The 25911-nt window shown below is 43.9% G+C and overlaps 1 protein-coding gene across 11 annotated transcripts in view; it reads right to left on the bottom strand.

Annotated features, from left to right (window-relative positions):
- The window catches only part of ECHDC1 (ethylmalonyl-CoA decarboxylase 1), a 38102-nt gene extending 26167 nt beyond the window's left edge, over positions 1-11935 (bottom strand). Inside the window, exons 1-4 of one of the 11 annotated variants that reach the window (XM_048065507.2) lie at positions 11807-11935; positions 10102-10199; positions 9735-9874; positions 5182-5403 (exon numbers count right to left, since the gene is read on the bottom strand). In XM_048065507.2, coding sequence (XP_047921464.2) covers positions 5182-5401 — 220 coding nt within the window. In that variant the 5' untranslated portion in view covers positions 5402-5403; positions 9735-9874; positions 10102-10199; positions 11807-11935. The other 10 variants (XM_048065505.2, XM_048065510.2, XM_048065511.2 and 7 more) reach the window with 10 other exon arrangements.
- Positions 11936-25911: the final 13976 nt, after the last annotated feature.

The following is a 25911-nucleotide window of genomic DNA, read 5'->3' as shown; positions in this document are numbered from 1 at the left end:
AGAGGCTTGGACACTTCAGACATTTCATCATGAGTTGCTGAGAGTAGAATCTAGTTTGTTCAGTGAAAACTCATTTTATGTACTGCCCAAAGCAACTGCCTGAACTTGCATTGGTAGGCTTTACTTCCAGAGACCTTTGACCACACCTACCTTTCTTCATCAACTATATATGGAATTTGAACAATTATTGCAACAGTCCATGCCCGTGATTCTTTTCAACTTTTATTGCATAACACTGAGGTGTGAATTAATATCTGACATCCAAAAGTATTCATTCCTCAGCAAGAAAAAAATTCTCATCCATTTACAGGTCTTTGTTTTTAATCTGCTTCACATTATAGAATATCCAAATTGGAAGGGACTCACAAGGATCACCAAATCCAACTCCTGGGTCCCCATAGGGCCACCCAAAAAAATATATATATATTAAAAAAAAAAAATCAGACCATGTATCTGAGAGCTTGTCAAAACACTTCTTGAAGCTTCTCTGAGCAACCTGTGCCAGTGCCTCACCACCCTCTGAGTAAAGAATTTCTTCCTTATATCTCATCTAAATCTACCCTCCTTTAGTTTAAAGCCATTACTCCTTGTCCTGTCTTCCCAACCAACTGAGCATACCCACATTAACTTAAAGCTCTTCCTCTGTGAAGGACTCTCATATGTTCTCAAGAGAAAAACATTTATAGAAAGTTATTTTAAAATGCAGCATACCTACAGGCTGATGATGCTCTCAGCTCTACCCTCCTTAGACAAGGATGTACATGGACAGACGTACCTTCTTCAGATGTAAATGTGCTTTAGATTAGTATCTCAAGGAATCTTTCATTTTTTTCCAAGTCTCTTATTCTTTTGACCCTACACCTGTACACACTGAACATTTCCTGTCCTAAAATTGCCCGTTAGCAGCCATCCTAACATCCTGAGATTTTTTTCTTTCTACTTGTTTTCCTTGCTATTCCTTATGAAGTATGCATCCCAGCAGCAGGTCAAGAACAAATGCTTTGTAAAGGACCTCCACCTTGGTCTTGGTCTCAGCCACTGAAATAGCTGAGACCATGTTCCTGAGGAAAGCAAGAAGTACGTGGACATTAAATATTATATACCAGAACGATTCTGGGTTTTTATGACATACTATATACCAGAACTGCACTTTTACCAGTTCCTTTCCATTTGCTTTTATAATTTGCTTAGGCTTTGTGTGTTGCACATTACATCTGTTTTCACTGAATTTCACCTTTTTGATCTTGAGCTCTTTGTACCACTTAAGCAAGATTACTTTGAATTCCATTCCCCTGCTCCAAATAACCTTCTTGCAAGTTCTTCCACTCCGGGGTCATCTGATAATTTCAGAAGTTCACTTTCTATTCATCACCCAAGATACGAATGAAAACACTGAGCAGAACTAGGCTAGCAGAGGCTTCCACGAATCTTCACTTGAAGTGCTTTCCCAGCCTGACAGCATATTCAATGTCTTTCCTGCAAACACTGTTCTTTAAATAGGTGTGCTTCAACACCATGGATTTTGCTTTTTGTGTATTTCTCAAGTTTTGTTACAAGAAAGGTATTCGGACTGGCATCAAAGCTTTGCCAGAGCCAAGACATAGCACAACCATTGTTTGTGGTGCTGTTAATAACAAAAGCAATGAGGTACTGAAGAGTCTTTCCATAGAGTATTATGAACCAAAAATCTAGGTAACCAAAAAACTGAGCTTATAAAAAGGAACTGTACGAGCCAGCTGCATGCAATAGCAGGTGGGACAAGAGAAGGAGGTGAGCACCTGTCCCCTGTCCCTGACAGAGGATTCCCTCCATTACTGTGTACACTAGCAACACCTAATTATTATTTCACCAACAGACACATCTCAGGATGTCTGATACAATGATAAGGACACAACAGTAAAGTAAATCCTCGTTCTGCCAGTCTTGGTCCTTCAGCACATGATACCAGTAAGTTCATGCTCCTCACAGCACTGAATGTACTTGCAATAATTCATCTGTTTGCACCCTAACTGTTATCTAAGAATAAATAACTTATTATTTAGAAATAACAATAAATTATTCTAGATTCTATATTATAATTCTAGAAAATAAGTTTATCATCATTACCTTCTAGTTCTTGCAGTCTGGCTTCCTTCTCTTTTAAATAAAGTTCAACTTTAGTTCAGCAAGAGGTTGGGTTGCTGAAATTGGTTCCACCAGGCTTAAACTGACATTATTAGCATTTGTTTCCAAAGAGACCATTTCAAACAGGTGGCTATCAGATTCCAATTAAGAAGAGAAAAAAGGCATAACAACTTCCACATTGCCCATTAGCAATTTGCCAACAATTTTGTTCTGCTTTCAGTTCCATGAGTTGCTCAAGCTTTGAGCAAACATAATTCCTCTGAGATAAAAAGCTGCTGTGTAAAGTAAATGCCTGGCAAATAGAATTTCTCTCAGCAGTTTAATGATGTTTTGCAGCTTTCTAAAGAAAGCGTATATGTATATATAAATTCATATCTGCCACTCTCAAGAAGCTCTGAGACACAACGTTAACAGAATTTCTTTGAGGTAGGGTATTTTACAGGCTCTGGCAAATGAAGTTAACCAGGTCTTGCTGGAGCAATTTAAGGGTCGTACATCCTATTCCTTTCCACACTTCCCCTGAAGGGTATTACTCAATACACAGCAAATGGAAAAAGATCAAGTGCTTGCTAGTTCCTCAGCACCTATGGTTTACAGACAATGACGTTAAATTGAAGTGCAGTGTAAATTAACATACCATACCATCACTTGTTTTGGCCAAGGGGCCAGCATGACTCTGCTTCTACTCTCCTTGCTGCAACAACAAAAAAATCTCTAGCAGAGGTGCACAGTCGAAAGAAGCAGTTATCTCCTAAACTGCCACTGTAAGATTTTCCAGAGCAAATTTCTGCGGCTATTACCTAGCAAAATGGAGTACTGCTCTCTAGAGGGCTCTACACACTACTATAAAACAGAACTGTCTGGTCCCACGGATCATTTGCTGTATGCTAATCAGGGTCTGCAACAAAGTCACAACTATTAATTTCCTCTTAGTTTTTTGTAGCTTCTGTTTGCTACCAGAACATTTAAGTCATTCACATTCACTAATCATTTATTTTCACAGCAGTCATATAATGTTACAGACCACCAACTAAGCCAGAGAGAAAATACCTGCTAATTTTGAGTGTCCAGTTTGAGAGGTCTGATATGATTTCAGTACATTAACGTTATATAGCACTCAGTATAGTCACAGCACAGCTACCAGTGGCCTAAACAGCGGTTTTGACTGCTCAGCACTTCTGGAAATCAGTTCTAAGACCCTCCCTTCAAGCACCCAGAAAACAAGGAACACAGTTTTAAGTTCAAAGTTTAGAATCATAAAATCACAGAATATCCTGAGTTGGAAGGGACCCACAAGGATCATTGAGTCCAACTCCTGGCTCCACACAGGACCACCCAAAAATCAGACCCTGTGTCTGAGAGCGTTGTCCAAATGCTCCTTGAACTCTAGCAGGCTCGGTGCCATGACCACTGCCCCAGGGAGCCTGTCCCAGTGCCCGACCACCCTCTGGGTGCAGAACCTTTCCCTAGCACCCAGCCTGACCCTCCCCTGTCCCAGCTCCATGCCGTTCCCTCGGGTCCTGTCGCTGTGCCCAGAGAGCAGAGCTCAGCGCCTGCCCCTCCGCTCCCCTCGTGAGGGAGCTGCAGGCCGCCATGAGGCCTCCCCCCAGTCTCCTCTGCTCTAGGTTTAGTTTCAGCAACTTGACTTACATTACATCTGATTCCCATAGCAGACTGGGCTTTATCTGTCCTTCCTCTTTCTGCTATTATTGCTCACTTCTCATGACTCTACCAAATAAAACAACAGAAAAGCTACGAACACCCAGCCCACAAACTGTAGTTTGCACAGCTCTATTTTAAGTCAAAAAAAATGAAAAAACAACCTGTAGAAAAAGAGCAAACAACAGTCTAATTATGATTGTATAATAACTTGTATGCTGACAGGGAAGTATTCAAAAAGACAATCTCCATGCTAATGTCTTTTAACTACAACTTCTCAAGTTAGGCAATGATTTTACACATGAGCTTTTAAGAAGAAACAAAAGAGCAACTGCAGAGACATCTGGGTGAATTACCACAAATTCTGTTGTTCTGCTAGGTTTTCTTCCTTTCAGCTAACAATCATTTGTGGACATTCTCCATGTAAACAGCTCTATGCTTTGCTAGTGTGTTGCAAACTTATTTGCTGACAACAAAGGAACAGTGAGGACTGGGCAGGAAAAAAGAACAGCAAAAAAGTAATCAACAAGATGACAAACGTATCCATTTCAAAATATTAAGAGATAAAGGCATTCTTACAGGCTTATGAACAGCTCAAGTTCAAGCACATGCAGACCCTGAACTTGTGCCACTTATGTCTGAAGAGAATTGAATAAATTGGAATATTCCTAGACAGTTAAAGAGAGAGAGCAGATACACCTATCTTGGAGATTAAAAGCTTCTCATTGTACAAGACTAATAAAATATAGTATCTGGTTTTGATAAGTATTGTCCAGTGTAAAAGCATATAATTAAGAAGATTCCTCATCTGCAACACCTGAGAATACCCAACTCACCAGATCTTTCATAAATATCAGCATTTAAGGTACAAGACAAATGAAGAAGATATAGAAGCCAGTCTGGGAAACTAGGAAATACCAAATTGCAGAAGCTCAAGTTAGAGGGAAGATTTTAGGTAAAGAACAACATAATAAACTGGCCCTTTCTACACCATCTACAAAACAAAGATTATATCTTCCTATCCCCATAAAAATACCATATATTTCCAGAGCAGTAGAGGCAAAATAAAAGGAGAAATAAGCAAAAGCACAATAGTAGAATGGTCTTCACTGAAAAAAAAAAAAAAAAGAGGAGAGGTATGTTCTGTGAGACATTCTTTAAGTCATTAGGAACTTCTTGCATTTATGATGTTTAGGGCAAAAGTACCATGAAGAAGAGAGGACATTTACTACACCTGTGGTTAAAAATCAAACCTTTCCTCTTTTAGCTAAGGAATGGTAAGGCACAGCTTTTCACTTTGTTTATGCAAAACCCTAGAAGAGCTAACTGAAGGGGGGTGGGGGGATCAAAAACAAACAAACAAAACCCAGCATCTCATCTCCATTAACTAATTAATACCTGTGAAGGCATTCATTAGCTGTGGGTTGTTCAAGGTAAGTATTCCAATGCCATTATCTTCTTTGGAAAGGTTGATGGATCCACCAGCAAACTGTTGCAGTTTCTTCTTTATCAATTCTTCCTCATAGCCATGAGCAACATTATACAGTGATACCCTTCTCTGCTGTAGTATCCTTTCCTTTGTAGTCTGAAATATTTTTTTCCATAGAGAAACTGCCATTTCTGGGGGAAAAAAAAAAAAAAGGAAATTTTGCTTTGAGATCCAGCGCAGTTTTCTTTCTGAAGGAAAGAGAAGCAGGACAGCAGAAACTAATATCAAGATGATGGCACCACAGAAGTCTACAAAAGTTTGCTCATTACAGACTGTATTCACAAAATTCTTAGTTTGAAGCTACTCCCACAAAGTTAACAGCTTGAGTTTTATGCAGTGGTTTTAGCAGTTAAGACAGAAATTACCATCTTTTAAAATCTTTTCTTGTAAAAATTACCCCAAAGTATTTGGGTACAGAACACGGAAGAGGCTCAAGAAATGTAGTAAAATACTTGCATATTCCATTAGACCAACATACTCTGTACTAATCTTCCAACCCTCTTCCACTCCAAAACAAACAAACAAAACACACACAAAAAACCTACATCTGTGTTGGAGAAGAAATCCTACCGAAACCTCTAGTTTTCAGGAAGAGGACTTCCTGTTTTTCTGTAAGCAACTGTTACAATAATACCTTCCTGGGAGAAATATTGAAGAACTCAAAAATTAGGAACCGAAGACCTTTCCCACCTTCAGGTCAATTCCCTGTCATCTAATTCCATTAACCTATTTATCATGTTCCATCTTAAAACTAGTTAGATTGCCTAGCCCCTGAAAGCCATCCGTATGTTTTCCCAGTATCTCTTGTTGCACTTGGAATTGATCTCCTTCGGACACAGAGCACCAGAACCTATGCAGAACCTATCCAAAGGAGGAAAAGTGTAGAGCAGCATTATAAATTGAGCATTGCCCTTGCTTTCTACAGAGCTACATAATATTGGTAGTCTACTTCCATGTACCAGAACACCCATGGCTCATCCCTCCACTATTTCCACTCTACAAAGTAACCACGTACACCAGGACATAACAAGGAAGTCATTACAAAATATTATTATTTATCTTTTGTAATTAAAATTTAATAAAGTTAAAATCTGATTGAATACAAGATCAATTAGTTCATATTTAACATCAACCTACTGCTCTGTATCTATGCAGATTCAAATATCTGCAACATCTCAGCTATCATCCTTCAAAGCTTTTAAAATTGCTTTTAATTTTTTTTTTTTTAACAGTGGAAACATATTTCCAAAGGCAATTTCTTAGCCAAATTCTTTGTTTGATATTCAGGCTCTCGGAAGAGAAACAGTGTTCCATTTTCTCATATCATCTAGTACAGCAAGGTGCCAGAACACTAAATAAATAAATAAATAAGCATAAGGGAGTAAAGTGACAAATTTATTTAATTCATTCAACTTTGACTTACAGCAATCCACGCAAAGCACTGAAAGCAAGCTGTTTCCCTAAAACTTTATTCCCCAACAGACATTCATGCAATAAAACCTCCCACCCAGCTACTAATTTTTGGTCAAGAGAGAACAAACGCTAAAAGCATGGATAGGTGCAGGCTCTTGCTGCAAAACACAGCTTGCACTATGCTTGATTCAACACAGAGCAATTAGTTTCCCAGTTTTAATGAATACAAAGCCTCCCCAATCCTCATAAGAAGACAGATGAGACTTAATTCTCTAGGAAATCACAATGATTGGCTTGATAGGAAAAAAAAAAAAGTCTGTTCTTAACCTACTCCCTTGCCAAATTATACTTGTTTGATCACTTTTATACTACCTAGATGTTACTTGTCAAAAAATGTACAGAGCAAAACAGCTTTAAGATATGGAAATTTCATTCCACCAAAAAAAGAGTCTGTCATTTTTAACTGCGTGGTTATATGCATTAACAGCTCTTTAATATTATCACTATGGCAATAAAGAGCATCAGCAAGTGCTGGATTAGAAAACAAATTGGACATCTTTGCCTGCTGATTGTGACTCATGATTAATGACTCATGCAAGGTATTATCATTGAATTACTTTTTAAAATCCATCTCTTACAGTGCCGGTCGGTACCTACTACTTTTTTAATAAATACAGGATTATTTTAACAGCTCAGTTAGAGAAAGCTAACCACTCAGGAAAAGCGTGAGGTTTAAGCTTCAGTGCTCTCAGACTAAAGGAATTTTTTGCTGATCTCTGACAAACAACACTCAAAATTTCAGTAAGTATAGAGCAATCCACAGCATGACCAAGATTGAGTTTTTGCACTGCAAGTGAAAGGAATGCAAGAGAAATCTGTTGCAGTAATCAGCACAGTGTTGTAGGACAAGCCAAGAGATATTGTACTAAAATAACATAAAATAATTGTCTATTTAAATACATTCACAGAAATCAAGTCTTAGTCTAACATGCTCTATCCATTAACGTCGACAGCACACACAATTTAAGGTGGCTTTTATAATGACCAGATTTCTGACAGCACAGGAATAACGAACAATATGGACAATTTGCATCTTTCAAATTTTGAAAACTGCTAGAGCTTTAATGTATCGCTGGTAACACGGAACAGATAAGCTGATAGTATGGATATCAAGAGTTGCACATTCCACAATCTTTAGTTACATCAGTAAGCAGGTTTTGTACCTCTTACATAAAGCAACAGCTTAAATTCCATATGGTACTCAAATGACTTTTTTAATACACTCACACATGGGCTAGAAGATCATGGGTTAACATAAACACATGTTGGAAGTCAGTATCAAAGGAATGATACACGATGTGAAGGTGCCATATACACACGTATATGTAGAGAGTTACACATTTTCTGTGTATGTATATATATCAGAGGCCTTCTGAACACTTTGGTAACTGCCTAGTTAGAATTCAGTTCTCAAATTAATATAAAAAATAAAATAGAGAAAATATCAGCATCGATATTCCCTCTCTGGTGGGCAGATTCCTTGGGAAAACAATAAACCCCAACTCTCAACTGAGTGTATCTGTCCTTGCCAAAAAAACACTATTCTGTTGCAACCCTAATTTTTCTTTTAAAACACATTGTATCGAACAGCAACCTTAGTCAGTATTGCCAGCTGCAATTGCCAGAGAGCGTAAAGATGGCTGGCCAGAGCAATGGTTAAAGGATACACAGAGCAACCTCCTGGATGGGCAGAACTAAGAAAAACCAGAGAACTGGATGCTGGGAACCCAGGCGAGAATTCAAGCTGCATGCTCAAACAAGAAAAGCTGTGCTATAGAGCAGCTACACAAATAATCTGCAAGTTAAAATACGCAAGCAGGGAAAACTCTAACACCAAGATAGTGTCTGAATTACTGACACAAATCAGGGAAAAAGAAAAGGGGAAGAAAGGATGCAGGGATGTGCTATCACCAAGCAGCTTACAATCACTGGCTGTGATATATCACAGAAATAAGGATGCCCTTTCCTTTGGGTCAGGAAGTCACAGGTGTGAAGTGAAGACACAGACCTGTGCATCACCTGCAAAGAGACATCAGCTGAGTTTCTGGTTTTGGATAAAGGTATCCTGAGATAAAGTGTAGCAGGAAAAAAAAATGAAAAAATTTATAAAGTCCTTAAAAATATCAAGAAGAAAACATTCAAATCGCATAACAGAAGAACAATGGGAAAGAAAAATATACGACACTGCCAAATGTGTTAAAGGCAGCTGACAGGTCAAGAAGCACAGGAGAACTTGACCTGACAAGGACCTCCAGCAGCTGTAATTTCAGTGACAAGCACAGAAGCGTGAAGGCAGGGCGTGGAGAAAGGGATAGAAAATGTAAACTGATGATGATCATGAGATGATTCACAGCTTAACCGTGCGTGCGTGTTACCAGTCACTGTCAAAGGCATCCATCTGTGCTAGGGAACAGCGAGGGTGACTGATGGGTGCTGCACTGGGTTCCCTCAGTGAGTGACTACTGAATGGAAGGCAAGTGGCAAGCCAATGCTGAGGACCAGCACAACTGCCTCAACGGTGTGAAAGCAGACAAAAGATCAGAGTGAAGGGGAAATACAACCAAAACATGAAAATAGTCCATCTGTACAAAAAAAGGTAGGTTGAAAGTGAGTGATAATCGTTAACGCCAACTGACTGAAACCTGGGACAGCAGGATGGTTGAGTGTTGGAGGAAAAGAAAAAGAAGAAATTCTAGTGTTGGAGGTGGGGGTGGAATTCAGAAACTGCAAAGAGGGCCAGCCTGGATGAGAAACCAAGACGAGGGCATGGGCCTCGTAGTGAAGGCCCCTCCTGTCCCCAGACCCTGGCTTCCAACACAAGAAAGGTGAAGGCAGGAGGTATCACCCCAGCACTGGCTGAACAGGCTGCTGATAGCAGCTGCTTGTCAGCACCCCTCACCTGAAGGTTACAGAGCCCTCCATCTACCTATCTCATCTGCTTATGCATCACTCCTGTTTCCTTCAGTGATGCATGGCCAGGCAAACTTACCTTATCTGCAGGTTCTTCCCATTCCAACAACTACCAGCCGAGACAAGCTGACGGCAGACACCTCTCCGGCTGGCTTTACTTCAGCTAGAAGAAAGCAGTGAGCAGATCTTAAGCAGGCCGAGGGATCAGAAGCACAAAACCTACCAACAAAACATAACTTACAAATACAGAAACAAAGCTTGGGAAATTCTACTGCCCCACGAAGGAAAATACACCTCATCTGTGGCATCTCTAGACAAAGCAGGAACTCCCACCAAGTTCAACGGGAGCTGCCTAAGGCTCATGCCTTTCTCAAGATACCTGAGAACTTGCTCTCAAACCTGCTGAACCTTGTTCAAATTTTTAGGACGTTGATGCTGGTACCTACATTGTTGACAAATTGGGCAGGATCAATAATCCCTGCAGTTCAGTGTGAAGATCCTTAAAGAGCTTTGCAATTCCTCTAAAATCAGACTTCAGAAGTACCTAGAATTAGAGAGGACTTTTTTTAGCTATTATAATACTTTCAGAGAACAAGCAGTTTGGGCCTCCCAGTTTCCACTTGTCAGCATTAGAAACGATGTTTACCTGTCCAGAACTGAGAGAACAGGATGTGAGACATCCAAATAAACTAACTTAAGATGCTTCAAATCACACACCATGAAATAAGTTTTGGAAAAAGATTTTTAACATTGCAAGTTATAAAAAACTTTGTCGGTGGTTTTAGTTTTAATATGGTTTACCCTTTGCATCTCTTTCCTTTCATACTTGCTTTTATGCTTTTTCTCTTTTCAGATTCTACCTCTCTTTTTTTCCTTGTTTTTCCTTTGTTTCTGAACAGATCAGTTTGGGGGATGGTGTGTGGTTTCCGAATTATTTGTTCTCTGCTTAGTATTGTACTTTTAACAGTCCCTGCATGCTGTTGGACTGAAATTGTCTCTCTGTTCCTAACCAATTATATTCCCTTTTAATCATGCTTCAATTATTTTTAAGATTTAGTAAACAAATCGCACAGGAAGTTACTCAAATCCAGTGAAAAATAACAGCCTTCAAGGATGCAAAACGGCTGACAAAAGAAGTCCTTCCATAAATACACGTGACAGTACCGAATAACATTTGGTTCTGGTCCCATGGTGAGCACAAGAACTGAGTTTCACAGCAGAGGGTGAGAGCAGGAACCTGTTACCTTCTGCAAAAAGCACACAGACACCTCATTGCTAATGCATTGATCTAAAGAGGTCTGTTTGTATAGCAGTGAGAGAAAACTCATTTTAAGCTCACTGTCCGCTAGGTGTGTTTTGGACACCTTTACAGGGAACAGATGCACCACCTCACGGGATCGGAAATGACCGCAACCAGCTCATCGCTCGCCTTTCAGCCACCGAATCCTGACCCACAAAAAGCACAGCGGTGAATTCTTTCTGGCTGCCACCTCTTGTGACGCTTTCCCGATAGGCCTTGAAAATCACACGAAGTTTCGCAGCCAAGCAGCACTCTAGTCCCACGTAGCGCGGGTTCCTTGGTGTCGCCCTCATCACCACCACCACAGCCAGCAAAACCGCACCAGAGGTCCGCAGGAGGCACGCAGCAGCGGTGTCAGCCCCCAGCCCCCTGTAGCGACACGGGGCACTACCAGGACAGCGGGGCAGCTCCGTGGCAGGACACACACGCATTTCAGACAGCAGCCGTCAGACTCGAGGGGGTGAAACGCCTTCCCCAGCAGGGGCTTCCTGCCGCCCGCCACGCGGCAGCGCGCTGCAGCCCTTCACCTGACCTAGGCGGGCGGTTTTGGCACCGACATTTTCCCTTTAAGACCAGCAGCCGGTCTCCGCGCCGCGGAGGGCCGAAGGGGGCGGCAGCCGCTCACGGAGCAAGCCCCGAGGCCTGCGGGCTGACGCCGGGCAGACGGCGGGACCCGCAGCCCCACCGGCACCATTCGCTGACAGCCCCGACACCGGCACCGGCACCGGCACCGGCACCCGGCCCCGTGCTGCCCGCCGCCGCCCCGAGCCCCGGCACCCCCCTGCGCCCCAAGGCGCCGCCGCGGCCCCGCTCGGCCCCATCCCCGCCCACCGGGGGAGGCAGGCACCGACCTGCCCGCGGCCCGGCCCGGCCCCGCCGCTCCCCTTCCCCCGGCCGGGCGGTGCTGCGGGGAAAGCGGCCCCGCCGGGAACCGCCGCCGCGCTGCCGGGGGCCGCTGCTGGCAGGGCAGTTCGTTTTTGTCTCCTCCAAGTAGTAGCGTGCATAGCTGGAAGCCGGGTTTTCAGCCAAAAACCCTGAGTTCCTGCCCAAACCGGTGTGACGGATGAGGTTCAGCACGGCTAAGTGCCGGCACGACAGCCGCACGCAGCGCTACAGGCTTGGGGCAGAGTGGCTGGAAAGCTGCGCAGAGGAAAGGGGTCTGGGGGTGCTGGTTGATGCTCGCCTGAACACGAGCCGGCAGTGTGCCCAGGTGGCCAAGAAGGCCAATGGCATCCTGGCCTGTATCAGGAACAGTGTAGCCAGCAGGAGCAGGGAGGTGATCGTCCCCCTGTACTCGGCTCTGGTGAGGCCGCACCTCGAGCACTGTGTTCAGCTTTGGGCCCCTCAGTACAAGAGGGACATCGAGGCCCTGGAACATGTCCAGAGAAGGGCTACGAAGCTGGTGAAGGGCCTGGGACACAAGTCCTGTGAGGAGCAGCTGAGGGAACTGGGGTTGTTTAGTCTGGAGAAGGAGGTTCAGGGGAGACCTCATTGCTCTCTACAACTACCCGAAAGGAGGATGTGGGGAGCTCGGGGTCGGCCTCTTCTCGCAGATAACTAGTGATAGGACTAGAGGGGATGGCCTCAAGTTGCACCAGGGGAGGTTTAGGTTGGAAATGAGGAGACATTTCTTCTCAGAAAGAGCAGTCAGGCATTGGAACGGGTTGACGGGTGGTGGAGCCACCGTCCCTGGGGGTGTTTAAAGAAAGGTTGGACGTGGTGCTTAGGGACATGGTTTAGTGGGTGACATTGGTGGTAGGGTGATGGTTGGACCAGGTGATCTTGGAGGTCTTTTCATATCTTAATGATTCTATGATTCAAGAAGTTAATGTCCCTGTCCCCATCCATCCAGGATGACACCTTGCACCGCAACACGTGCTTCTGCCCCCAGAGCCCTGCCCGCAGCCAGGCTTAATTTAAATCAGTTTATTTGGATGTCCCAACCCCTGTGGCCACGGCCCCTGCCCACACTAGGCCTGCCCGCCACACCCATGCAGCTTATTGCCACAGACCCTGCGCTGCCATCATAAGGAGCAATGCCCACTCCCCGTGCTAACACGTCTGGTTTACGTGTTGTTCTAGGTGTGAATAGCTACCGAAAGGAGGGCTCCTGGCCGCTGCCACCCCAGCATCAGGTACCGCTCACTGGCACCAGCGCTCTGCAAGCTGTCCCTGCATGGAAAGTAATTCGTCCTGAAGATTCGATGTAAACTTAGAGCTGGCATGAAATGGCACTGTCATATACAGGCCTGCCTGCCCTGTCCTTCCCCTGGCTGTTGGTTTCACCTTCTGGGGGGATGTGTGCTGCCCCACCAGGAACCAGATTGAGGAAAATAAATGCGTGTTTCAATGCGGATCACTTTGAATACACAACTGCTTTGTGTATTCAAAGCAATATGCAAATGTCTGCTGCTCTTTATTGCTAGTCTTTGTTAATATACATATGTAAGATGACTCACTTCTAAGTATTTGTAGCCTGGATGAAAAATACGCTTGGAAATACTTCTCCACCTTTATTAAAACTGTTTTTCAACGCAACTGTCAATACAAATGGCATAAAGTTGGTCTAGTTGATTAAATATTTTGATTGAACATGGAAAGGATTTCAATTAATCATACATTTGGAAAAACAAAATCTTTGCACTCTGAACAGATATTTCTAATTTTCTATTGTTAAGAGATGCTGTAAAAATATGAAATATTCTGGTCTCAGATGGCAATATCTTCATAGAACAGACAGTTTCATTTTTCCTTATTATGACATTCCCAGTGTACACAGAAATATTACAAGAGGTGAGCTTGCCTCTTATTTCAGTGTAATGACATTTTTCTCTCATTTGCAGAGGAGAGATTTTCCCAGCAGGATTCAGTCCTGTATTTATTTCTGTAAAACCTCAGTCCCAAGTCAGAAATCTGCGTGAGTGAAGCAGCTTTCAGCATGTCCTGCTCCAAGGCCTTATCCTCTTCTGACGAAGCAATGTCCAGGCATTGTCCTAGCTGTCCTAAGCAGAGGAGAGTGGTGGTGGTTGGAAGCTCGTGGTTTTCCAGGGAACATATTGCCACCTAGCAGCGCTCAGAGAAAGTAGCACAAACCTGACCTTAAGTTTCATAGTTTGTCTCACTTGTTGTCATTGTGTTGTACCATGTATAACATGATGATTGGAAAAGGATATATTTAGACTACAGAGTGAGGACTCGAGGAAAACAGACTAGTAGTACCCTCTTCTGATTACTTATGTGTTGAAAATTCCAGCAGCAGGACGGTGACACTAGTTCCTGCATGCTTTAATATACAATAAGAAAGAGAGAGAGAGAGGCACACAATTCTGTAAATAGCTTCTTGTTCTTATTCATGCAAATAATTCCACTGATTTCAATAACACTTTCTCCTTGTAATGCTAAGCCAGTACTACCATAGGAGAGCCACGTCATCACCTGAATTATTGAGTATGTTCCCGTTTCCTATCACTGACCCCAAAGCAACTTCATTACAGCTGATGACTGTGTACTGGCTAAAAGAACAAAGCCTCGCTCTCAGATCCAAGGCTGCCAGACTCAAATATTGAATTCCAATATATACAAAGCTCCATGGTACTATTTTTACAAACTCCTTTCAGAGTCATTGAACAAACCAATGACAGATCGGGGCTTACATCTTAGGAATTATTAGATACTAACTGACACACAACTCCATGGTCAATTCAAAACGAGTCCCTTAACTGTAATTTTCAGGATGAAAATGTCATCAACTCTGTTTGGAAAAATAACAGGCCAATGGTCTAACATATACTCCAGAGAGTAGATCCACAAAAATGACTCAGTACCTGCATTCTATTTCTAAAATCTTTCTCAAATTTGAAGTTTGAAATCCAAAATCGTGATGCTCTGTTTCTCCTCCTCAAGCAGCTGTCTAACTTTGGAGGCTCTCAAGTCCCATTGGTGCCTGACAGCCTCACTTCATGAGAAGAGAATTTATATCAGACTGGCTAACAAGACTAGCACCCCAGTTGTCTCTCCTGTCCTCACTGCAGATACTTGAAATACCCCTGAGCTGCTGCAGCTTTCTATACACAGCCCCACGTGCCAAGTTAAATTTGGTTTGATTTTGTTGGGCTGGGGCTGGCTGGGGACAGCGCAGTCGCTGTGCATACTTCAGGACTGTAACCTTATCAGTCACTTGTATGTCAGCCTGTCCCTCTCATGAACCAAAGCCACCAGCACTCAAGACTAGGGTTGCTTCCCACCTAAGATTCTGTCACTGAACATGTCCACAAAGGGCTCAGCTCTTTCTGGTTAGCTCCATACCCATCCCACCATGGTGTGTTGGTTCAATGTTGTCTACCCATGCCATTTAAGGGTCTCATCCTGTGGGCAGAGCTGACCTGGCTCCACCAAGACACAGCTGGAAGAAGAGGTGAGGAAGCATCTGCAAGGAAGCACCTGCCTGTTGTACAATGACATGGGGACCATCACCCATCAGGGCTGAGTGCCCTCTTCTGCCCCAGAAAACGAGCTTGTTTCTCTGATCACCAGTCTCTGCTGTGTTCTAGGGAAGCTGAGGGAGACCAGCCCAGGCCTTCATGCCAAAAGCTATTTCACTTGCTGTAGCATAATTAAATATTCATTAGGCCAGAGAGAAGGAGAGAGGTTCAGCACGGCCACAGCTTGGTGTTTGCTCAGTCTCTTGGTGACCCAGCAAATATTGATGTATTTAAACATTAATACCTACTGTAAGTTATTACATGCAATATTGAGCAGTTCGAACAAGCATGATGAAGCAAGTTCTTGTTCTCCAAAGACCTCTGTCTGGTTATGGCTCAGCTCTGGAAGAGCAGGCTTGGTGTGGCTGCTGCCAGAGGGCCAGCGAGCCCCTGCCATGTGGTCCCACCTTTCGCTGTTACCAGCACCGTCATTTGTTGGACATTCATTTGCTGGCATGAAGCGTACACCATACAAAAATAAGCTTGTGTGGGGTTTACCTTCCTACACAAGAGCTTATTTCCCAATACTGCTTAATTTACAGCACGCCTTGAATTAGCAGCTCACCCCCACAGGAGGATGGTGGTCCCATGCTTCTTTCTCCTCCTTTCTTGGAATATTGGTGACAGTACTGCGAGCCAGCTGAGCTCACCCAACAGGCAGAAAACTGTTTTAGCACAACATCTAGTGTTTGGTTTGTTTCCAGGGCCAATGAACTGAACCAGACTGGCTTGCTACCAGGTGACCCTCAGGAACACAGAAATAGGGGAAAGAAGTTGGAGGAAATCTTAGGCAGAAGGCTGTCCTGTTTTAGCAGCGCTGAGCTATCAAATGGGCTCAGTCGTGTTTTTATTCCTGGCTCCCGTGGTGGACAGGGCATTGCAAATTTGAGGAGAGGGAATGAGTTAAAAAATATGTGCCCCAAAACAAAGCTGAGAGCCGTGTGAGCATCTCTGAGGGGCAGCTAGTCACTGCATCGGGTTAATGGTACCGGAAAAGCTCAGCCTAAATCCCTCTGAAGATCCAGCTCTATTTCTTCCCTCTTTCTCAGTTGTCTCTTGCCACTGTGTTCTACAAAATTTAATATTTAAAAAAAAAAAAAAAGCATTGTACCTTTTTCTCCAAGAGCCTTTGAATTGCATAGAAGTAGGCCAGGTGATAATTGCACAGCACATTGTAGTGCTGCTTAAATGTCAGCTGTTAATTAAAAGCCTTCTCTGAAAATGGGCCATTAATTAGGACAAAAGCAGCCATCCTTTATGGGTTCTGACTAACCAGTGAGGAAAAAACAAAACAAAAAACCATTATTTTAACATTGATATTGGAGTTGTTAACTTTTATTTGATGGGGTTTATTTACTATTTAAAGAAAAAAATAAGAAAAAATATAACTTACTGAATTTATTGTTCCTTCTTTTAAAGAGAGTTTAAAATAGATATTCTGGCACAAGAATATTCACATGTGCACAGATTGTGATAGAAAATATTTCAGTGTTAGGTCCAGATGTCTCTAGCAGTTGTATAACCTTAGTAGGAATGCTAAAACACTGCAGATATTAAAACACAGCTCTAACCTGCAAAACAGCCCATTGTGGCACTTAATGCATGTCTTTCTGCTCACAAGCAAATGGCACTATCTGCATGAACAACGTTACACAGGCACCGAAATGTTTGCTAAATCAGGGCCACAAAGTAAGGCACACATTTCCTCTGAAGCTTTTCTAAACCGCCCTGAATTATTAGGGAGAATCATCGTATCGATAAAAGGTCCACATTTCCCAGGCCAAAGAGTCATGCAGCTTAACCATTTCACTTTTTTTCCCTCTCTGGCCCAGGTTCAGCAAGGCAATTAAGACCCTGAGTAGTCCGGTCGATGTCAGTGACACACAAGCACTTTGCTGAATCAGGCCCATCCTGCCTGCCAAACCTCATGCTTTCTCTCCTTGCAGTGCATTAAAGATTTCCAAAGAGCAGTTGCAGTTTTTATCTGTAGCTGCAGCATGAAGCCACGGTAGGTGTTGGCAGTTTCGTGCCTATGCCTCAGGTCCATCCACCAGCAACCACGGAGCGAGCTGGTGAAAGATTTCGGTCTTTTGCAGCGGTGCCATGGCATTTGCATGAACTACATTGAGGTACATCACTGGAGACGCATAATAACAACAAATAATCTCATTTGTGACAAAGGCTTTATCCACATGGTGGCCAAATCTTGTAGCCTTATCTCACGTAGCAGCTAGAGCAAAGGCAAGCACTTGCTTCTCCCGAAATCTTCCCACTCCAGAGGAAAAACATGATGGATGCAATGCTAGGGTTGCTGCTAAATGAACAGAATTGGGTGTTGTTTTAAGGTAGCACCGTTCCCTACTCTCATTTCCTTTTTCATTGGTTTTCATCCTTCTTGCCTGGCCATCATTCTTTTTGCTTACCGTATTTTCATACTTCGCATTTTATAGATCAAGAGCAAATTGTAGCTGTGAGAATTAGGCAGCAGCAGGAGCTGCAGAGCATTTCTCTTTAAAAGCAGAGGTGTTTTTATTTGTCTGAAGTGCATGTTATGTAAGTGTATCGCTTCTGCAGCTGAAATATTTCAAAAGATAAATAAGGAGCTTCTCAGCTGGGCTGAGGCGGAGCAGCCTGCCTGCTCCTATGACCCCGGCCCCACTGGGGCTGCTAGGCCTTGTGCTGAGATGCTGACCAGCTTAGAGCTTGCCTGGTAATAGACCATAATAAATGGAAACACAATGCATTTAAAAATACTACAGTGGTAGAAGAGGAAACTGATAAAAGGAAATTTCTGACTGTCTTGAGAGATTTCATGGTAACCCATGAAGATTTTTAAAATAGTGTTAAAGAACTAATACTGGCTGTGATCAAGCTTCTGAATAAGTTAATTTAGGAATAAACTCGTACCTACACGTTAGAGTTTTTTGTTGTTGTTTTTTGCTTTTTGGGAGGGGGTGTATATATTTTTTTGTTTTTCACAAGAAAAAGCTTGAATATCTGCTGTTCTTAAAGCCTTTAAAGATAACCAGCACCTGCATTTTTCCTCCAATGAAAGCATAATCCTGCACACGTGTAACACTCTAACTCATTACCCTTTTTATAATGTTAACATTTACTGCTTTTGTGGTATAACTTAAAGCTAAAGCCAAAGGCATAGAGATCTGGAGGCAAAACGGACCTTTTGTGATTCCTGTTCTGTCACTGACACTGCACTGACCCATCTCTCCCTGTTGACGGATAACAACTGGATAAACAAACAAAATCTCCATTAACTGACTTTTTGGAAGTAGATAATTTAAGCCCAAAATATTACCGAACCCGAATAACACAGGGACATAAGTATCTTTGAGTTACCTCGTAATTTGTGCTATGTTTTCACTGGCCGTTCAGTCCATCCATATCTTACTAAAGTCGATCTAGATAAGTGCCCAGTGCCAGCTGGCCTAAAGTAGCAGGGGAGCCAAATCACTTGATTACCAGTGGTAATTAGGGGAACCTGTGCTAACTAGCAGGCTGGAGTCAGCTGGACCTTAAATTAATGTGATCTGTGTCACTGCAGCGGGCTGCTCCTGCTTGCATTGGTTGCATGTCATCTGCTTGTACCTTCAGACACCTTTACTGTGGGATGCTGCTGAAGATATGACCAGCCTATCCTGAACGGCACAAAGCAATGAAAAGATCATTACATCACTTTTATCATCTGTCTCTATTGCCTTTCAAACACATGTGAATAAAATTGGATTTAAATTATTAGCAAAAAGTGTTGATCTTCGTAGAATACCTTTCTTTCTGCTATTTAAATAACATTTTTTCCCCAGTAATATAGTAAAATAACAAATTTTACAAGCTTTTAGCTGCTGAATCAAGCAAATAAATCGTAATTTAGAATGCATTCAATGCAGACAGTTGTTTTTTCTGCTTCTGCAGAGGTAGTGATGAGGCACCATGCCGCCATTTCAGCATGTGGTTAGGATTTGTGTGGTTTTTCCCCCTGCACTTGTTAGCCAGGCGTTACTGGCCGGCTGGGTCGGTCTGCTCAGATGGGAGCTGACGTGTGCATGCGTGCATGCTCGCAGCGCTGAGCACGGGTCTGGGAGCAGCTTCGCAGGAATCCAGAGGAGCTATGTGACCTGACAGCAGGGATGCTCTGCCGGTGGGGTCAGCTAACATCTCTGCTGAGAGCAAGCGAGCATTCCCCATCAGTGAAGAGAGCAGACACTGGCAGGAGGAGCCTCCTGCCCTTCCATTCACCTCCCTTCCCTTCTGCATAATGAGAGAGAAACAGCTAGGCAGACATCTTTTATAAAGTGTTTTGTAAGACTAGATACTGGTATTATTACTTACCAAATACGATCAGGCATTTGTGGCCATATATATTTCAGCAGCTTCTGATCTGGCGTGCTGTGCAGTATTGCCTTTGTTGTTTCTTCATCAGCACAGGGTGAGATAGGTATGGAGCATCATCAAATCTTTATAAACAAAAACAAAACAAAACAAACTGGAAACTAAAATAATGGAAATGAATCTTTATATAGGTCATACATAAAGATGCTGTGTAGGGAATTAGCCTCAACTCAAGCCCAGGTGGTGAAAAGCCTGCCTGGGATCTGTCACCCAAACTGCCTACAAAGTACGAGTCCAAAGCACTGCCTTAAATGCCTATGATTCAGGCCTTTGAGACGAAGGTGGAAAAAAGGGGGTTGAGGCATGGGACAACACAAGCCAGTAGGATGTCTTCTACAGCAGAGGCCAACAGCTCTGCAAGAGTTTTGTTTCCCCAGAATGTCACCCCAGATGTTCAGAGAGGCTTATAAAATGGGTGAGGAGGTATGGGTAAGTGCACGTTAGCATGTACTTCTTCTGTGGCGCTGTAGGTTCAGGGAAATCCTGGTGGTCAAGCACCTTCTTCCCTGTATTTACAAGGAAGAGTGTTCACTGGGAGGGGTTTATTTGGGGCTGGCATCCCCACTGACAGCTCCTGAAGCTGCTGTGTCACAGCCTGGTAGAGGAACAAATGCTCGCAGCCTCCAGGGCTCCCTGACACCGTGGCTGGTGCTGCAAGAGGAGGTCAGCAGCAAGCGTGGACCTGGTAGCCCATAACAAAGGGGAAGACTTGGAGAGAGCCAGATCGTCTGGAGTAGAAATTTGCTTTATGCTTTTTTCCCCGTCTCTACCCTTTCTCTTCTTGATAACTGACTTGATTATGGCATCAGTTTTTTCTCCTGGCTCCTGCAGTAAGGAAGGTTTGCCTGTCTTTGCTTTGATTTTGAAGCATAAAGATGCTTTTGTAAGAGCCCACCTGGCCAGATGGCTGCTGCTGCTGGTCTTAATGCTTCAGTAAGCGAATGCAAATTGTTAGATTACATCGCCCTCTGAACATACATGAGTTTGCATGCATTGCTTTTTTATGGCATAATAACTTCAGAGCTAATCGGCAATGCAGCGAAAGAAGCAAGGCCCAGGAATGGGGACCACCAACATCTCTCAGTATATCTTGTCTTGGGCTACAGGCTCATGTTTGTGTGCTGAGCTGGTGTGGATTAGAGGCATCGCACTAGTGTTTCTTTGCGTTTGAGAACAGTGCTGCTGAAGTTTATATGGCACTCCACCCTCCTCTGGGAGCTCACTCCTAACTCTGTGCAACTTCCATCACATTGGCACAAGGGTTCGTGTGTCCATATCATGAACTAAGACAATGTTTTGGTTTGGCTAAAAAGTAACACAGCCAGGTAAATAAACGTTGATTTTCAGAGAGATGAGCTCTCTGATCTAGTCCATCCTATGACTACACACTCAGTTGTGCCAGACACAGCAAAGGAGGGAAGTGCAGTGTAGGAAAGAGACACCAAGTGAGAAGAAAGAAGGGGTCACTTTAGCAAGCACTGCAGCAGAATAAAGGTCCATGGAGCCATAACCCAGGCTGCTTTAGCAGAAACTATTATTTCTGATGATTCCTGCACCAAGTTATCTCCAGTTTTGGTAGATGACAGAGACAGTAACCCTTCTCGGCATCTTTTCAGTCTCAACATTAATGTATTGTCTGTTACAATGACACAACATTACCTAGGTGTGCATCTGAGCTATCGTAACAGCTTTTTAAAGAGAATAAATATAAAATGTCCTGCTTTCTCGGGTCCCCAGCATATGAATATCCTTTTGACATTTCATCTGCATTGACCTGTGCTCTGAGATTCCTTTCTGGACCCAGTCTGTCCAATATGTGGAGCTGCACGTACCTTACAGCCATTCATACCAAGGAAACCTCTGTTTTTTCCTACACAGGCAGTCAGATACAGCAGCTATTAACACTGTTTCTGGCACGTATAGCTTTTCTTTGGCACCAGGCTCACACCCATATGCACTGAATCATAGGGCTGTATCCGTACCTGTCACCTACAAGCAGAATGAACCCAGAGAAGGATTTTATTGTTGTAATATGGTCATCTGCCTTATATATTGGAGGCTTCCTGACACACTTTCCCAGGTTTTACAGCCCATGTGATGTGGGTAGTCTAAGGACTTTGACTGCCTTGCCTGATTCTCCCAGGAACATGACAGCTACGTGGGGAGTGGAGCAAATCTATACAGACTGCAACCCATGAGCAGTTGAGCTTTCATCCCCTCATAGTAATAACATTTATTTCTTTTCAAGGGGCTGCTCCTCTCTTCTTTCCTTATAAAGTAAAGCCAGGAAGGAACAAGGAGCAAGACATTAATAACAATGGCAAGTTTATACTGTGAAGACAGAAGGTAAGTGTCAGAAGAATAAAAAGGAGGAGGAGGGGGAGAAGACTGGTGAGGTGTTGTGCACGGAGAGCTTGCTTGGCCTGGCCGAGACAGGAGACAATCAAACCTATTTGCAAAGACGGTGTTGGCAGGTCAACACTTTTGATATGAAGCAGGAGTCCTTTTTGTGGCTGTGGTTTTTGAGCTTTGCAGTTGCAGAGCTTATGCTGACAGTTGAGCACAGTCTGTGTGGCATATCAGCACCCAGGTACCATCCTGTCTGGGGTGGCTGAATGACACAGAGCAAAATCCATTTATTGAGGCGTATCTGGGAGAAGCAAGATGAATTTCTGTAGCGTTTCTTCATGGTGACCCATCTGGAGAAGAAACTAGAAAGCAATCTTTGCTTTATTTATATAGATGGATAGGTGTGTCTGTGTATACAATTTATATTGGTCCAGTTTGAAAGAGTGGCATATTTTGATAATCCTGAGGTATCTAATCTACATAGCCTTGCCTTGGCATAAAACCAAAATGGTAGTTTTAGTGGTGGGAAACTGGTCTCAGACCTTTCTCTTTTGAGGTAAGTTTGGATGTGGAGAGTGGACACAGAATTATTGTCCAAGCACACCCTTCAGCAGGGGCTGCACTGAGTTTCCAGAAGAAAACATGATGAGGGTCTTGGTTTAGTCCCGGGCACTGGAAGGTCATATAAACAGCAGGATTCGTGGCAAATATGACAAACGGGAGAACTCCATGACTATAGCAGAACAGACGAACAAACGGCATATCTAGCACTTTGGTGACGTTAATGATATAACTCCAGGAAAGGCAGCACAGCACTCAATGTGTATTTTGGTCTGGCCTGGTATTCATGAAGCAAGTTTGACTTTAAGAAGGAGATACAGAAGCCTTGCATCTTGGGCTTACCTTGGATCATAGACTTCAGGAGTTACAGCTTCTTGTTAGGAGAATGCTTCAACTTCTCATTTACTGCTGTCTTCAACTCCTTGTGAGGGATGCCAGGCATCCCGTGGTGGAGATGCCAGAGGAATGACACCAACAGGCAAGCCCTCAGGCCCTGGCAAGGATGAGGAGGTGAGGAAGGCAGTCCCTGTCTGCAGCATTATGCTTCACCACGAAGGCTCACGGGAGCCTCATGTATTACATGTGCCTTGGCTTTATTTCATCAACTGGTGCCCTTGCAAGGAGAAGCCACCAGCTTCCATGGGGTGCTTCATGTTGGCAGAGAAATATTGTGATGGAACCAATGGCTGAGAGTTAGTGCCAGGTGAGACATCTTCCATGCTCTCACGTGAGAAAATAGATGCCGGTATTTTAAGCCCACATGGGTGGACTGAGGAATCAACCACAACAACAAATGCCAAGTGAATGAGTGGAATTTTTAGCTCTTGGTGTGCATTTGACTCAAATGTCTTCCAATAAAATTCCCAAGTAATTGTGCTCTATGTAGGAATAAATGGGTGAAATCATAGAATCACAGAATGGTTTGAGTTGGAAGGGACCTTAAAGCCCATCCAGTTCCAACCCCCTGCCATGGGCAGGGACACCTCCCACCAGAGCAGGTTGCCCAAAGCCCCATCCAGCCTGGCCTTGAACACCTCCAGGGATGGGGCATCCACAGCTTCTCTGGGCAGCCTGTGCCAGTGCCTCACCACCCTCTGATGGGGTCTGTTTTGCTCATCTGGTCAGACTGTCCTGGCCTCAGCGTTTATAAATCAGGGTCGAGTGCCATCAAGTGCCATCCTGAGTCAGTGTGTTGCAGAAGGCCAAATGCTCCCTGGGAATAAAAACAAACATTTTAAATAATATCATTGTGGGCAGGGTGTGTATTATGATATAACCTAAACTTCAGTCAATGGTGTCACAAAGTACAAGATGTTGTGGCTGTCCTACCAAGCCCATCTCCAGCTGTAGCTGCCAAGGTGGGAGCTGCCAGCTGTTCCTCTGTAATCCAACAGCCCAGCATCACGCCCTCCCGCTGCCCTGGCTCCAATCCTGCAGCCAGAGACAGGCAGCAGACGTTGAATCGCTGTAATTATAAAAAGGCCTTGACACAGTCAGCAGACAGAGACAGATGTGTGTCCATCTTGCTGTGATATAATCCAACACGTGCTGTTAAATGTGTTTTTAACTGTGTTTCAGGAGGTGGTTTCCCATTCCTGTTGAGTAAAGAAATCAGCTGCCTGACAGCCACAAGCTGCTTTCTGAATGTGGTATGGAGAAGGGGTGACTGGGCCTCATCAACAGTGAAGAGGAATGGGCACTGTGTGACCTGGTTGAAGCTGGCCTTGGCTAGAGATGTGCAATGTGACTGGTTTGAGCAGCTGGTCCCACCAAACCAGGCTGAAGTGCCTCCAGCCCAGCCTTGCTCTTTTTCCTGATCGATCCAGCTGCTCATGGGACCTAAGTGATTTGGCCACAGAAGGTGAGCAAAGAGCCAGTTTCCTAACATGGTGTGCGGAACACACCTATTTGTCACTTTAAGCTGAGATTTTTCAAGCTCCCCCCAACAGGACTAGATCCCTCTGCATCCACAGCCATACTCAGCCAATGGCCCAAGCCTGCTAACGCGCAGCAGCTACAAAGCTAGTTTCAGGTTCGTGGCCACTGGTGGTGTTACAAAACAGCTGCAGCAGACTGATGGATCTGGCCAGCATGGCAATCAAATATTCGGGAACCTGTGTGGGAACAAATGGGAGAGTGTAAAAACAGTTGGCTGTGGGAAGGTTTTTGTGGGAGAACTGAGGAAAAAATATCCTGTGGTGGCAAAGACTGATGATATTTTGAAATTGCTCATTGTGAAGCTCAGTTATTGCTCTGCATATCTGTGCCAGGGAATACTCTATTCCCTTCCGTACAGTTACCAGGGAAATTAAATAGGAGGTTGCTACTATTTCAAGGCTCAGAATGAAAAATAAGAGTGCTCGTTTGCTGCAGCAGAGTGAATTTACAGGGAGTTTCTGGGACAGGCTGTTGAACCAGACTGAAAAGTGCCCAGGGAACTTTATTTTTCTTGTCAAAAGCAGCCCAAGGCTGATTGTCCAAGCAGGACAAATTACAGTGGATGTGTGCACCTCTCACCTTGCCCGCAGTGCAGAGGGACAGAAGTTGGATGTGCAGATGCTATTCAGTAAAGCACAGACCTGCCTCTGTTAGAGGTGTTGCAAAGACCTCACTGGGGGGAGTGCTTTTCTGCTGTTAAACTACTGCTGTGCCTCACTTATAACCTCTGGTCGTTCCTCTGACAGCTGCATGCAGATACAAGGAGGTGGCTAAGAGAGGCTGAGCACTGCTGACGGGGCTCAGAGAAGTGCTGGGGCTGAAATAGCGACCAGAGGAATTGCTGCGGCACGGCACAAGGGCATGCCTGCCCTTCGCCAGGCAGTCTGCTTTATTTTTCCACCAGGAACCCAGAACAGCTCAAGTGTATATTGATACAGGGATCTGGCATTAACAATGAGGATAATGCACAGAAGCAGAGATATTTGCTATATGGATTATTTATTTATTTATACAGCTTCCCGAGGAAGAGAAGCACAGAGGGAGGTGCTGGTCTCTTCTCCATGGTAACTGATGGCGAGACACATGGGAACAGCACAGAGCTGCTACAGGGAGGGTCAGATTGGGCATTCGGGAAAATGTCTTTACTGTGAGACTGGTCACGCACTGGAACAGACTTCTGAAAGGTGATCGATGCCCCATGCCTGTCAGTGTTCGAGAGGCAT

The sequence above is a fragment of the Anser cygnoides genome, chromosome 3 (genome assembly GCF_040182565.1).
Source record: "Anser cygnoides isolate HZ-2024a breed goose chromosome 3, Taihu_goose_T2T_genome, whole genome shotgun sequence".
Taxonomy (NCBI): Eukaryota; Metazoa; Chordata; class Aves; order Anseriformes; family Anatidae; genus Anser; species Anser cygnoides.
This window is presented reverse-complemented; position numbering and strand designations above follow the sequence as displayed.